The 15,559-nt window shown below is 43.2% G+C and overlaps 1 protein-coding gene across 1 annotated transcript in view; it reads right to left on the bottom strand.

The window, feature by feature from the left end:
* Positions 1-15,559, bottom strand: part of TRAPPC12 (trafficking protein particle complex subunit 12) — a 201,709-nt gene that overhangs the window by 165,605 nt on the left and 20,545 nt on the right. The window contains exon 3 of the mRNA XM_077488729.1: positions 14,206-14,322. Within this exon, the coding sequence (XP_077344855.1) occupies positions 14,206-14,322 (117 nt within the window). The remainder of the gene's footprint in view (positions 1-14,205; positions 14,323-15,559) is intronic.

Below are 15,559 nucleotides of genomic sequence, written 5' to 3'. Positions count from 1 at the left end.
TTTTCTTTTTTAGGCTTTCCGTCTTCCATTTTAAATTTGGTGATCCAGACAGTAATTCTGTTTTTCAAAAGAACAAACTCTCCAGCATGTATCAGGCTGGGTTCACACTTATGCAAACTGGATGCGGCTTCACAGAATGCATGAAGGTAAAAAAACGTTGAGCCTTTAGAACCACTTTAACCATGGGGGCACTTAAACCCCCTTCCTGCCTAGACCAATTTTCAGCTTTCATCGCCGTCACAGTTTGAATGACAATTGCGCAGTCATGCAACATTGTACTCAAATTAATTTTTTATCACTTTTTTCACAAATAGAGCTTTCTTTTGGTGGTAATTACTGCTGTTTTTTTTTATTTTTTGCTAGAGAAAAGAAAAAAAAAACTGAAAATGTTGGAAAAAAATTAATAAAAAAAAAAATTTTTTTTTCATAGTTTGTTATAAAGTTTTGTAAACACGTAATTTTTCCTCCTTCATTGATGTGAGCTGATGAGGCTGCACTGATGGGTACTGATAACTCAGCACTAAAGGGCACTGATGGGCCCTGGTAGGTGACACCGATAGGCAGCACTAATGATGAAACATTGATTGGCAGCACTGGTGGGCAAAAGTAGGTGGCATTGTGGGCACTGGTAGGTGGCACTGGTGAGCACCGATGAGGCACCCGCGGCTCTGTGTGAAGGACATCATCCCTCTGACAGAAGCCGGTGATTGGCTTTTTTTTCCCCCTTCACGCATTAGGGGAAAAAATACAGATTACAGATCTTCTGTATACATCACGTGATTAGCTGTCATTGGCTGACAGCTGATCATGCGGAAAGGGGCCAGGATCGTCCCCTTACCCCGATATGTGATCAGCCGAGTCTCATAGATTTCAGTAATAACAGAGTGCGCTGCACGTGACCAGCAGGGACGTGCTGACAGCTCATGCACGGGAGGGCGTCCATGGACACCCTACCGGCAATTAGGCTGGATTCACACCTATGAATTTTTAGTGGTTTTTGCATTTTGCAGATTTGCACTACAGAATGTGTTCCATAGAAAACAATGGTAAATGGATTGTAGTCCAAATCTGCAAAATGCGCTAAAAATGCATAGGTGTGAATAAAGCCTTAAGGCCCATGTGGTAGTCACCTTTTGGCAATAGCGCGGGTGGCAAGTAGGTAAGGGATAACTAAAAGGCAAAAGAACATTTTTTTTTTAGTTTTGAATATAGTGGAGAAGGATTAAAACACCTGTCCATTTTTAATGCCATTTGTGCCCCCATTATGGAGATTTACCTTCACCATTAGTCCTGTTGACCATTATTGTTGAAAGTAAAGAAATATACAAATTGTGGGTTGTCTAAAAAAAAAAAAAAAAAAGTAAGAGAGGGGAAATCTTCCAGGGGTGACTTTAGTTCTAGTGACCCAGGGGATCCCAAAGAATAACTTTAAATTTTCAGGGATTTCCTTTCATGTCCTGTTCTGGCTATGGGGCAGGGGGTGAAGGTAAATCTCCCCAATGGAACACAAAAAAAAAAAAAAAAAAATTCTGATAGGGGTTATAACCCTCCCTTATTCTATCAAAAATGCCCATAGTTCTACTTGAAATCTGCTAGTACATCTAACACGTCCTACCCCGAGACTGACTGTTGCTGTCCAATAGTGCCCCCTGTTCTCCTTCATTCAGAGTGGTGTCTCACTAATATTGGAGATAGGTTACTGGTCAGATCCCCAGGTGAAAATAGAGGGGGGGGGGGAACCTAAAAACAAACAAAAAAAACAAAAAAACTGATGCAGTCATCACACCTAAGGATCAGTTAGCTGCAATATATTTAATTTTTGGTTTTGGATAAATTTCATATTTCGATTGGTGTTTGAATTATCAGTTGGCTTCATATAGTCATGGCCGAAATTGTTGGCACCCCAGACATTTTTCCAGAAAATCAAGTATTTCTCACAGAAAAGTATTGCAGTAACATATGTTTTGATGTTGTGTGTATTGGAACAAAACAAAAAAAAATAAAAAAATAAATAAGAAAAAAAAAGCAGATTGGACATAATGTCATACAAAAATTCCAAAAATGGGCTGGTCAAAATTCTTGGCACCCTTTCAAAATTGTGGATAAATAAGATTGTTCAAGCATGTGATGCTCCTTTAAAATCACCTGGGGCAAATAACAGGTGTGGGCAATATAAAAAAAATAAAAATAAAAATTAAAACCCACACCTGAAAGCAGAGAAGTTCACTTAGTCCAGGGGTTTGACAAATTTGCTTTAAATTTAGGAGCAAGTTTTTTTTTTTTTTTTGTTTCTTAAGAGTGGTATGGATTGTCAGCTCCCGGGATAAGGCCAGTAATTTTTACGCCCTATCCCTAACTCACAACGGAGCACCCAGTCAATATATAATGCAGGGTTATGGGCTGACCAGAAAGCGTAAGGCTGGCAACAGATGGAACTGGTTGGCTTAGGCAGGTGGCACTGGTTTGGGACTGCCAGATGGTACTGGTTGCCACTGGCAGGCACGTGGAACTGCCAGATGGCACTGGCAGGTGACACTGGTTGGCACTGGCAGGTGGCACTATTGGCAGGTGGCACTGGTTGGCGGTGGCACTAGTTGTCACTGGCAGGTGGCACTGATTGTCACTGGCAAGGTGGCACTTGTTGGCACCAATTGGCAGTGGCACTGGTTGGTGGCACTGATTGGCGGTGGCAGGTGGCACTGGTTGGTGGTTGCAGGTAGCAGTAGTTGGCGGTGACACTCGACACTGGCAGGTGGCACTGGTTGGTGGTGGCAGGTGGCACTGATTGGCGGTGACACTCGGCACTGGTTGGCGGTGGCACTGGCAGGTGGCACACTGAGCACTCTGTTACTGAAAAGTAACAGAGCAGCTGTCAGAATTGAGTATAATGTCAGGGGTGGACGGGACCCAGCCGGGGTGTGAAACTGATAAGTAACAGAGAGGCAGATCTGTCAGATTTGAGCTTGATGTCAGGGTGGGCGGGACCCGGCCAGGGTGGGCGGGACTCAGCAGCTATCAAACATCAGGCAACGATTGGGCTGCTTAAGAAAAGGGCCGGGGGCACATACAAGTAGCGGCCCGCCCAGATCCCATTGGCTGGCGTTTGATAGCTGCTGGGTCCTGCCCAACCCGGCTGGGTCCCGCCCAACCCGGCTGGGTCCAGCCCACCCCCGACATCTGACAGATCCTCCGCTCTCAGTTGCTTCTCAGTTTCACACATGCTTGCCAGAGCCGCTGAGTGTGGAGGAGGGAGGATGACGGCAGTCAGAGTTAATGCGCTGCATGTCTGGGGCATCAATAGTGAGTGGACTGGTGGCAGCTTAGGCGCCAGGTTGCGATTTATGGTCGCATTAGCGACCTGGCGTCTGGGGTTTGTCGAGCCCTGTCTTAGTCTTTGCATTGTGTGTCTGTGTGTGCCACACTAAGCATGGGCAACAGGAAAAGGAGAAGAGAACTGTCTGAGGACTTGAGAACCAAAATTGTGAAAAATTATCAACAATCTCAAGGTTACAAGTCCATCACCAGAGATCTAGATTTGCCTCTGTCCACAGTGCGCAACTTATCAAGAAGTTTGCAACCCATGGCACTGTAGCTAATCTCTCTGGGCATGGACGGAAGAGACAAATTGATGAAAGGTTGCAACGCAGGATAGTCCAGATGGTGGATAAGCAGCCCCAAACAAGTTCCAAAGAAATTCAAGCTGTCCTGCAGGCTCAGGGAGCATCAGTGTCAGCGCAAACTATCCATCGACATTTAAATGAAATGAAATGCTATGGAAGGAGACCCAGGAGGACCCCACTGCCGAGACAGACATGAAATCTGAGGATTACCAAAAGATTTTCGGTCGCACTGTATAGCCCGGTTTTAGAAAGCTGGATTTACGTCCAAGATCTTGGGTCTTCCAGCAGGACGATGACCAGAAGACAAGTTGGGGTTATAACCCACAAGAAAAGGAGGAAATCAGAGAACCAATGTACCACAAAGGGCCAAAAGTAACAATTTTGTTCATTTACAATTTCAGTGACACAAAATTATTATTATTTTCTGAATGATAATATTACAGGCATGCAGCACATTTGCAGCATTCTCTTTTTTTTTTTTTTTAACTGCCAGTTGCTCCAGGCACCTGCTTAGAAAGAATGGACCTTGCTAGGAAATGCAGACGTCAGGTCTGTCATGAGACTTGAGTACTGGCGGCTCTCTTTAGTTTCCCACATACTTTCTAATCTGTGCATTCGTTTTCCTCAACGGATGAGGCTAAAACAAGATCTAATACAGAATATTGGCAGGTCAAACGTCAAAATACATATTTTACAATGTGGCAGATCAGGTTCAATTAGTTCACAAATGTGGTTTAATAACTTTATTTGATAAGCGAGATCTTCTTAGCCCGAATGATTAAAAATGACAGCAAGCCTAATAAGGCCAAACAGAGGAGTCAAAGTAGCACGCCAGATGTAATGACGGCTGTATTTCAATACACACTCAGGAAAATCTTGTAGCTGCCTCTGGATTATGAATGAGTGTATAAAACGCAGCGGGACTCTGTGCACACTAGACAAGATGAGGGGGGAAAAAATAAAAATAGGGCGCAGAACAAATAAATGGATGATGTTTATTCACAGCAGTGAGCCTCACACTAATACAGTAAACATTGAATTCAGGTCACTGTATACCCAGATGCACTCACGACTCAAAGCAGCATTTTAAATATTTTATAGCTCGGTGTTTACTGAGAACAGACACAGCACATCCAGCTCTATATACTATACATCCAGCAATATACATAGACGAACAAAAGCCAGAAACACTGACTGCAGGTTACAAGTTCTTTGCTTTAATATTTTACAATAAGAATAATAATAATAATAATAATAATAATAATAATAATAATAATAATAATGAGAACTAAGAGTACCAATGGATTTAGAAGGACATTTATAGGATGAACAAGGCTGAAGGAACTCTATTATATTCTCTAGTTCCTTCTTGTGTAAACTAACGGTAAACACAAGGGAAATCCTTACCAAATGCATCAGGCACCTGAACTATGCAATATGTCGTGCGTCCAAGCTTGACACCTTCAAACCTGTAAGCCCTTGTACACACGGTCGGAGATTCCGATGCAATGTGTCCTATCGGACCGTTTTGTCGGATATTCCGACTGTGTGTGGTCTCCATCGGACTGGTTCCATCGGAATATCCGACGGACCAACTTTTCCAACTTGCGGTAAAATTTTTGAACAAAATGCTCCGATCGGACATACTCCGATCATGTGTAGCCTACTCCGACGGACAAAGTGCCATGCATGCTCAGATCAAATTCCTAGACCAAAGCTATTGGCTACTAGCCTGAACGTAGTCCCGTCCTAACGAAATAACGTCATCACGTTATGTACAATTGGATTTTTCGACAACTTTGACTGTGTGTATGCAACATTTTTTGACAAAATCCAACGGATTTGGTTGTCAGAATGTCCGACAGTGTGTACAAGGGCTAAAAGTGTCCAACAAAGACAAAATACTTTGATGTGACGGACTAGACTAGAGTGTTATTTTGTATGTTATTCCCCAAGTCTTTGTTAAAATAAAAAGGTAGCGCTTGCTGTAATGTTCACCCAATCACCAGTGCTGTCCTCCATAGAAACAATGCTCTGCACCTCTTCTGGGTAGATGACACCAATGGTTATTCAACCTACTTCCCGTGAGCCCACGGTGTCTCCTTAGAGATATGCCCTGGACTTATGAAGTGTACACGCGATCGGAATTTCAGCCGGCAAAAGACCGATGAGAGTTTTTCGTCGGAAAATGTGACCGCGTGTATGCTCCATCTGACTTTTGCTGGCCAAATTTCTGCCAGCAAAAGATTGAGAGCACGTTCCCAATTTTTCAGTCGGAAAAAGTTCAGATCGTAAATTCCGACCGTCTGTACCAATTCTGAGGCGTAAAATTCCTACGCATGCTCGGAAACAATTCGACACATGCTCGGAAGCACTGAACTTCATTTTCTCGTAGTGTTGTACGTCACTGTGTTCTTGGCGGTCAAAAGTTCAGCAAACTTTTGTGTGATTGTGTGTATGCATGCCATGCTTGAGCGGAATTCTGTCAAAAAAACCATCTGATATTTTTCTGATGGAAAATCCGCTCGTGTGTACGCGACATTACAGGAAAATCCTGCAGAGAGTGACATTAAAGCTGGGCTTTAAACAGCAATACCTTGCTAGCTTTGATTACACTCCAAACCCCATAAGCTGATTTTTTTTTTATTTGTTTGCCATTTACCTCTGAATAAAGTGTCTACAAGTACTGGTATTGAGCCCTAAGCCAGCCATAGAGGGTTTAAATCTCAGCTTGTTCAGCAGGGACTGGCAGAGATTCGATCCATCTATAGCAGGAGGTCTCAAACTGGTGGCCCTCCAGCTGTTGAAAAACTACAAGTCCCATGAGGCATTGCAAGGCTGACAGTTAAGAGCAAGACTCCCAAAGGCAATGGCATGATGGGACTTGTAGTTTTGCAACATCTGGAGGGCCACCAGTTTGAGACCCCTGATCTATAGGCAGTAGGCGTGCAACGGATCATCACCGATCCGTGATCTGAACGGGTCCCCCTGTTCGGCTCTGCACACGCCGCGATCCACGGAGCCTTAGGAAAGGCCGTGGCTTCGGCCTAGCCCCGGAGCGGCGGCCATTTGGTTCCTCTCTCCCCACGGTGCACTGATCTGTACAGTGGAGGGGAGAGATCGGATGTCAGCAGCGTTGTGGGCTGGATCTGTAGTGCCCACAGCGCTGCTCTGTGACAAGTGCAGTCACAGCTATCCCTCCATACTCTGCCAATACCCTAAACAGTCCGTTGGATTTACAAATACCGTACTTAAGCATATAAGCTCTGTTCTGTGTTAAAAATAACTGTGAAATCGAAAACTCTGGTAGGCGTAAAAAGAGGTCTGCTTGCCCCCTTTTCACTCTATCATTACTGTGCAGGAGTGTGGGGTGTAGCAAGATGGCGCCGATGAAATGTCACTTCCTGACGAGACAGCGGCCACCGCGTGTACCAAGATGGCCACCACTCCGGAGATAGGCCGAAGCCTTTCCTATGGCCAAGGCAGCGGAGCGCTCAACGGATCGCGTCGTGTGCCGATTCTAACAGGCTGACCCGTTCGGATCAAGGATCGGCGACGATCCGTTGCACCCCTAGCCACTAGCAGTAATCACAGCGTTCTCTTGGCAGGGACGGTTCCCTGTGTCCTACGCCCCCGCCGGACCACCACAATAGCTCAGTGGGAAGGATTCCCCCATCAACACTGGCAGTGTTAATGAGGGAATCGAGTTGTTGTCTTGTGGTTGTTGCGGGAAAGAAAATTGCATAACTTATGGCCGGCTTTACAGAGAAACAAATAGAGCTCAAAGAGCCTTTGAGGAATTAGGCCGGCCATACACTGTGAAAATGTACTTCCTGCAACCAGGGGTTGCAGGAAAGAAATTTGCACAATTCCCCCATCAACACAGACAGTGCTGACAGGGTAATCAGCAATTGTCTTCTCTGGCGGTGGGACAGGGACAGGCAGTAGAAGCTGTCCCCGCCAGGAGAAGTCAGTGATTATTGCTAGTGGCTATAGCAGCATCATGTGTTCCAAACACTTCATGATCTGACGGGTACTGGTAATCTGATAGAAAACCCATGTGGACATCTTACTACCCCCAGCTAAGTATTAAAATTTCAGAGTAAAAAGCTGAGTAGTGTGGGGTTTACCAACATGGCCTCCGCTACCTTCCTACTGCTGGCATCCAGCTTCTTTCAAAACTTAACATCAAAACAGCATCACAGATGTCAATATACTATATTTATATACGCTCACTTTATTGCTAAAATTACTCAGAATTTCAAGACGTAGGTGGGTGTAGTAACATGTCCGCATGGGTGTTCTATCAGATTACTGCTACCCATCAAACCATGAAGTGTTTGGAACACATAGCATGTTGAAATGCAAAGAGCATGCACAGTAAGCGTTTTTTGGTCGTAATGTCACTTCCGTTACACGTTCTGACGGGTAACGGTAATCTGATAGAACACCTGCTTTTGGACTAAAAGTTTAAAAGCGTAAATAAATAGGCAAACTTTCTTCTGTTAATTTTGGAGCGAGTGGGAAGGGATTAGAACACCTGTCAGTTTTTATTGTGGTCTGTGTCACCCATTAGGATTGACCCTCTCCATTTGTCCTGTTTACAGTTCTCATCAAAAGTGAAAGTAAAAGAAAATCTTGTGTTGATACAGAAATAATAGGGGGGAAACCTTCCAATGGGGACATCAGTTCCAGTGACACCCTGGGATTCCCTCACATTGGAGGGTTTTCTTTCAATTCCTGTTTTGGCTACAGGACAAGAAGTGAAGACAAAATTTCCCTGGGACAGAGGTGACACAAAAAACAAAACAGAAAAAAACAAAAAGACACGGGAATAACCCTCTCTAACGTTGGCATAAATTTGGCAGGCTGACTATTTTTTTTTGTTTGGTTTGTTATTTTAGACAGCTGTCAGCTGTGAGTAGAGAACTCTGCATAGAATCGCAAAATGCTTTGTTAAAATCATGAGGAAGAATCACAATCTGGTTCTTTACCGATTAATCATGCAGCTCTAATCCCATGTAATAGGAATAGGGCATGACAGGTCCTCTTTATGGAGAGATGTGGAGTCAATAAGACCCCACAAATCTCCGCCAGGCTGGAAAGCCTAAGCCCTTGTACACACGGTCGGACATTACGACAATAAAATCCGTCGGATTTTGTCAAAAACTGGTGCTGCATACACACGGTCGGACAAAGTTGTCGGAAAATCTGATCGCTCGTAACGTAGATGACGTTATTTAGTTACAACGGGACTACGTTCAGGCTAGTAGCCAATAGCTTTGGTCTAGGAATTTGATCTGAGCATGTGTGTCACTTTGTCCGATCGGAATTCTCTACAAACGATCGGACAAAGTCCGATCAGATCATGTTGTTGGAAAATTTTTATATCCAGCTCTCAAACTTTTTTGGTCGGACATTCCGACAGAAAAAGTCAGATGAAGCCCACACACGGTCGGATTATCCGACAACACGGTCCAACCGTGTGCACAAGGGCTAAAATAAAGTTTACAACTGCCAGGCTGGGCGTGACATCAAAATCACACCTGGGCCTCCGAGAGTCATAGAGATTTCCAGGGACCATCTGGTACTCTGTATTCTCTATGGTAAACTTCCACCGGATTTCTTCAGCAGCTCGCCGATCACACGGGTGAGCCAGTAGAAGAACCTAAGGGCGCTTCGTGGTGGGGACAATGGAAGGGAGGCATGGAGCATCAGTTTGCTGGTCCAGCAGACTATCAGTCTTGCCCATTCTATCCATCATGTAATGCTCTTCCCACTCCAAAATGTGTGAAGCGCTGACAGGATAGTGCAGTGGGCAGGAGTACAGGCTCTGCTGGGAATATGTCACTGCGATCCACTGGGCCAAACAGCAACGGAGTTATCCATCAGCCGGTCCAGCTGTGTATAGCGAGAGTCACTGCCTAGTACTACACCAACATTAGTGCAAAAAACGCCACCAAATATGGACTGAGGTGACGGGCTAACGGGTGGGGTTGCAGGGTGGGGGAGTGGGAGCCCCACATCCTTCTAATTAATTCTTGAAGGGGGAATGTGGATGTATGTGGGAGGGTCAGCCGAATCCGGATAAATATGGATGAGAACTGGTGTCTTTATTCCCACTTTTCTTCCTTTTTCTTTTTCCTTATAACTTTCATTTTTCTGTTGTGTATTTACATTTTACAGTGCCTTGCGAAAGTATTCGGCCCCCTTGAACTTTTCAACCTTTTGCCACATTTCAAACAAAGATATAAAATTTAAATTTTTTTGTGAAGAATCACCAACAAGTGGGACACAATTGTGAAGTGGAACGAAATCTATTGGATATTTTAAACTTTTTTAGCAAATAAAAACTGAAAAGTGGTGCGTGCAAAATTATTCGGCCCCTTTACTTTCAGTGCAGCAAACTCACTCCAGAAGTTCAGCGAGGATCTCTGAACGATCCAATGTTGTCCTAAATGACTGATGGTGATAAATAGAATCCACCTGTGTGTAATCAAGTCTCTGTATAAATGTACCTGCTCTGTGATAGTCTCAGGGTTCTGTTGAAAGCGCAGAGAGCATCATGAAGACCAAGGAACACACCAGGCAGGTCCGTAATACTGTTGTGGAGAAGTTTAAAGCCGGATTTGGATACAACAAGATTTCCCAAGCTTTAAACATCCCAAGGAGCACTGTGCAAGCGATCATTTTGAAATGGAAGGAGTATCAGACCACTGCAAATCTACCAAGACCTGGCCGTCCCTCTAAACTTTCAGCTCAGACAAGGAGAAGACTGATCAGAGATGCAGCCAAGAGGCCCATGATCACTCTGGATGAACTGCAGAGAACTAGAAAGCCATTTCTCAAAGATATCCATAAAAAGTCCCGTCTAAAGTTTGCCACAAGCCACCTGGGAGACACACCAAACATGTGGAATAAGGTGCTCTGGTCAGATGAAACCAAAATCAAACTTTTTGCCCACAATGCAAAACGATATGTTTGGCGTAAAAGCAACACAGCTCATCACCCTCAACACACCATCCCCACTGTCAAACATGTTGGTGGCAGCATCATGGTTTTGGCCTGCTTTTCTTCAGCAGGGACAGGGAAGATGGTTAAAATTGAGGGGGAAGATGGATGCAGCCTAATACAGGACCATTCTGGATGAAAACCTGTTGGAGTCTGCAAAAGACCTGAAACTGGGACGGAGATTTATCTTCCAACAAGACAATGATCCCAAACATACAGCAAAATCTACAAAGGAATGGTTCACAAATAAACTTATCCAGGTGTTAGAATGGCCAAGTCAAAGTTCAGACCTGAATCCAATCGAGAATCTGTGGAAAGAGCTGAAAACTGCTGTTCACAAACGCTCTCCATCCAACCTCACTGAGCTTGAGCTGTTTTGCCAGGAAGAATGGCCAAGAATTTCAGTCTCTCGAAGTGAAAAACTGATAGAGACATACCCCAAGCGACTTGCAGCTGTAATTGCAGCAAAAGGTGGCTCTACAAAGTATTAACGCAAGGGGGCCGAATAATTTTGCACGCCCCACTTTTCATTTTTTTATTAGTTAAAAAAGTTTCAAAAATCCAATAGATTTCGTTCCACTTCACAATTGTGTCCCACTTGTTGGTGATTCTTCACAAAAAATAAAAATTTTATATCTTTATGTTTGAAGCTTGAAATGTGGCAAAAGGTTGAAAAGTTCAAGGGGGCCGAATACTTTCGCAAGGCACTGTAAAATGTAAATACACAACAGAAAAATGAAAGTTATAAGGAAAAAGAAAAAGGAAGAAAAGGGGGAATAAAGACACCAGTTCTCATCCATATTATCCGGATTCGGCTGACCCTCCCACATACATCCACATTCCCCCTTCAAGAATTAATTAGAAGGATGTGGGGCATCCTTGATGTAACGTGCCTTAATTGTTTGCAATAAAGGAACATTCTGGTTTGTTAAAAATATGGACTGAGGTGCTGTCTTTTACCTATTGTGAACATAAACTATATTGTCAAAAGTATTGTGACACCTGCCCTTACACATACATGAACTTTAAAGAGGAAGTAAACCCTAATGGGTTTACTTCCTCTTTCATTCCCTGCAAAGGTAAAGCATAATGGACTATTATGCATCGCATAGTAGTCCATTATGTGTCACTTACCTGACACAGGAGCCAGCAAAGTCACCGCCGCACCCATCTTCTCGGTGGGTTTCGCCGCTCCGCCGCTGTCATTCGGCGAAGCCGCGATGACGTCACTCCCGCGCATGGGAGCCACCACTCGCGGCATATTGCCGTTGACCGCGGCGCACTCAGTGCGCCTGCGCGTCGCTGTCTATGGCGCATGCGCCGTAGACAGCGGTGCCTGTCTTTGGGCAAATATCTCCTAAACCGTGTAGGTTTAAAAAAGATATTTCTTGGACCTACAGGTAAACCTTAATCTAGGCTTACCTGTAGGTCAAAGTGTGTTGTAAGGGTTTACAACCACTTTAACGGCATCCCAATCTTAGTCCATAGGGTTCAATATTGAGTTGGCCCACCCTTTGCAGCTATAACAGTTCTGGGAAGGCTGTCCACAAGGTTTAGGAGTGTGTCTATGGGAATGTTCGCCATTCTTCCAGAAGCGCATTTGCGTGGTCAGGCACTTATGTGGATAGAGAAAAAAAGAGAACTGCGCTAACCTCAAATGCCCAAAGTGAATGGGGTATGTGTATGTGCCAAACCCACGATATGAGTCTTAGTATCTTATTGTCTCTAAGACCACCTCAAAGATATAATGCATACTATTATATGTACAAATAAATAAAATTAAATACAAAAATGAGACACAGATACGTGTCAAAAATGTGAATTACCCAAACGCAGTACAGATTGTGTAGATCTCTGTGCATATACCCCTAAAGTAAAAAATTATTTTGTTTTCAGTTTTTTTACATAAAATAAATTATCAAAAAGTATTCTGAGACACTCTATATAATGTCCATATAATTATATACCAAAATATTATGAAATGTCCATATGGTAAATAAACACCGGTGAAGAAAAACTTCAAAGAGCTGAATTAGAAGTGCACAAATTAAAAATCTTCTCCAGAAATGTAATGTGCTTTTCCCATCACCGAATGAATGAATTGGCTCCTTACCAGATCCAAGCGACCCCCCCGTTACAGAGGGTCACCACAGGCAAAAACAATCAAAGGATATCCGGATAACGGTTCCCCCTCAGGCGATCCCGAATCTTTCACGCAATAGGGCTATGGCTGTTGCTCCACATATCACTCCCAACTCAACGTGGTATCACATAGGGAAAAACATAGGCTCCAGATAGTGTAAAACCAATGATTTTAATTTGCAAAAAACGAGCGTATACACTTACATAAAAGACTTTAAAAGCAGGTTCAAAACAGAAGCGTGCACCGGCCGGACACACGCCAACGCAGAGACCTTTTTAGACCAGGAAGGACGGGTTGGTCTCTGCGTTGGCGTGTGTCCGGCCGGTGCACGCTTCTGTTTTGAACCTGCTTTTAAAGTCTTTTATGTAAGTGTATACGCTCGTTTTTTGCAAATTAAAATCATTGGTTTTACACTATCTGGAGCCTATGTTTTTCCCTATGTGATACCACGTTGAGTTGGGAGTGATATGTGGAGCAACAGCCATAGCCCTATTGCGTGAAAGATTCGGGATCGCCTGAGGGGGAACCGTTATCCGGATATCCTTTGATTGTTTTTGCCTGTGGTGACCCTCTGTAACGGGGGGGTCGCTTGGATCTGGTAAGGAGCCAATTCATTCATTCGGTGATGGGAAAAGCACATTACATTTCTGGAGAAGATTTTTAATTTGTGCACTTCTAATTCAGCTCTTTGAAGTTTTTCTTCACCGGTGTTTATTTACCATATGGACATTTCATAATATTTTGGTATATAATTATATGGACATTATATAGAGTGTCTCAGAATACTTTTTGATAATTTATTTTATGTAAAAAAACTGAAAACAAAATAATTTTTTACTTTAGGGGTATATGCACAGAGATCTACACAATCTGTACTGCGTTTGGGTAATTCACATTATTGACACGTATCTGTGTCTCATTTTTGTATTTAATTTTATTTATTTGTACATATAATAGTATGCATTATATCTTTGAGGTGGTCTTAGAGACAATAATATACTAAGACTCATATCGTGGGTTTGGCACATACACATACCCCATTCACTTTGGGCATTTGAGGTTAGCGCAGTTCTCTTTTTTTCTCTTTCTGTTTTGTGTATTTTTGGTGTACATTTGAATTGCAGCTTCCGACCAATACCATTCTTATTCCGTAGCGCAGTTTCTTTCTTTTTGCTCACTTATGTGGATAAGAAGGACTCTGTGCAGGCCAATCAAGTTCCTCCACCCCAAACTATCCATGTCTTGGGATGGAGGGACAGGATAGCATGAGGATGGAAAAGGAAAAAGGAGGATAGATCCAGTACAAACACTCAAACTGTTCTCTGTAATAGCAACAGTAGCCACTGCAAGAGGAACAATCAATTTTCAGGGAATAGCACATTTTACATAACAGGCTGTATAAGAGTTCAGCAAGAAACAACAGATACTTACAAGAAGCTGTTTAAGCCCAAGGAAGGTCTGCTCTACTGAGTTGGCGGTGAGAACCTGTCTTTTCATGGCCGCTTGTTCACCAAGAAAACGCAACATGAGATCCCGCACTGCATCTCCCTGAAAAATACAGAAAGTAATAGAAGCCTTGTTTTAGTTAGAACCAGTGTGATTTCATTTTATACTCATGGAATAGACCAAAGCAGTACTGCTCCCCAATACAGCAGCATTTGAGTATTAAAAGGGATCATACACAAATAGGGGTGCATTTACTGAAACTGGCGCAACTGTGCATAGTAACCAATCAGCTTATATCTTCAACTTGTTCAGTTAAGCTTTCAAAATGAAGGATAGAAGCCGATTGGTTGGTTGCCACACACAACTACTCCAGATCCAAACAAACAGTTGTGGTGGAGGGGGGGGGGGGGGGGGGGAAATCAGAGGAGGAGGAGAATTTCTACTAAAAGGAGAGAAAAGCAGCACAAAGGACACACGACATCAACCGTAATTGATTTTATTTATTACAGGTACTTACATAGGGATGTCAATTTATGCAGCATTTTACATATATATTGCAGATTCCAGGGTGGATTAAAAATCAATGATAAATAAATAATCAGATTTTTATTTCAAATCAGGATTTTTTTTTTTTTTTTAACTACTTAAAGTGGTTGTAAACCCTTCCCCACAACTTTGTCCCATGTAAATCAGCATAAAAACCCTAATGAACACTGCTTGTAGATATCTCCTTACTTGCTTGGTATTGTTGGAATCCTTTTCGTTCTTTAGAATGACGTCACTGAGCATGCCCAGATCTCCCCTGATTTACGGCACACTCTCTACATGCTTGTCTATCTGTTATCAGGACTTCCTACACACAGCACTGAACTCCCAGCAGGCTGCAGAATCACTCAGAGCTTCCTCCTACACACCATGGGACCATGTGACCTCACATGCTGTGTAAAGCAGGGCATGGGATAGAAATAACTGCAGTCTTATCAGCTGAAGCTGATAGGACTCACACAGGAAAACACTAGATAATCAGTACAAGTAAATACTATGAAATAAAACAAGTCAGCTATGAACAGGGAAGCAGGGTTGCCATAGAAACGTTGGATTGAGAAGGAGGCTTGGTTAACAGTACAGGAAGTGCTCAATGTAAGGGCAGAAATACACCTTACTGTGGACTCAGAAAACAATACTTAAGATGGTGCTGCCTAACCCCTGGAAACAAGTTTTCTAAAGTTTCTTTAAACAGTAAATAATATGCAATTTGGGCTGGATTACAGTGGCTATAGTTTGATAATTACTTATTATAATGGACTAAATGAAAAGCAGCATCAGAGTGGGAGAGTTT

Source organism: Lithobates pipiens, unplaced genomic scaffold (genome assembly GCF_037356315.1).
Source record: "Lithobates pipiens isolate NorthernLeopardFrog02 unplaced genomic scaffold, aLitPip1_a1.2 Scaffold_18, whole genome shotgun sequence".
In the NCBI taxonomy this organism is placed as follows: Eukaryota; Metazoa; Chordata; class Amphibia; order Anura; family Ranidae; genus Lithobates; species Lithobates pipiens.
The sequence above is the reverse complement of the archived record's forward strand: the minus strand, read 5'-3'. Positions and strand labels throughout refer to the sequence as shown.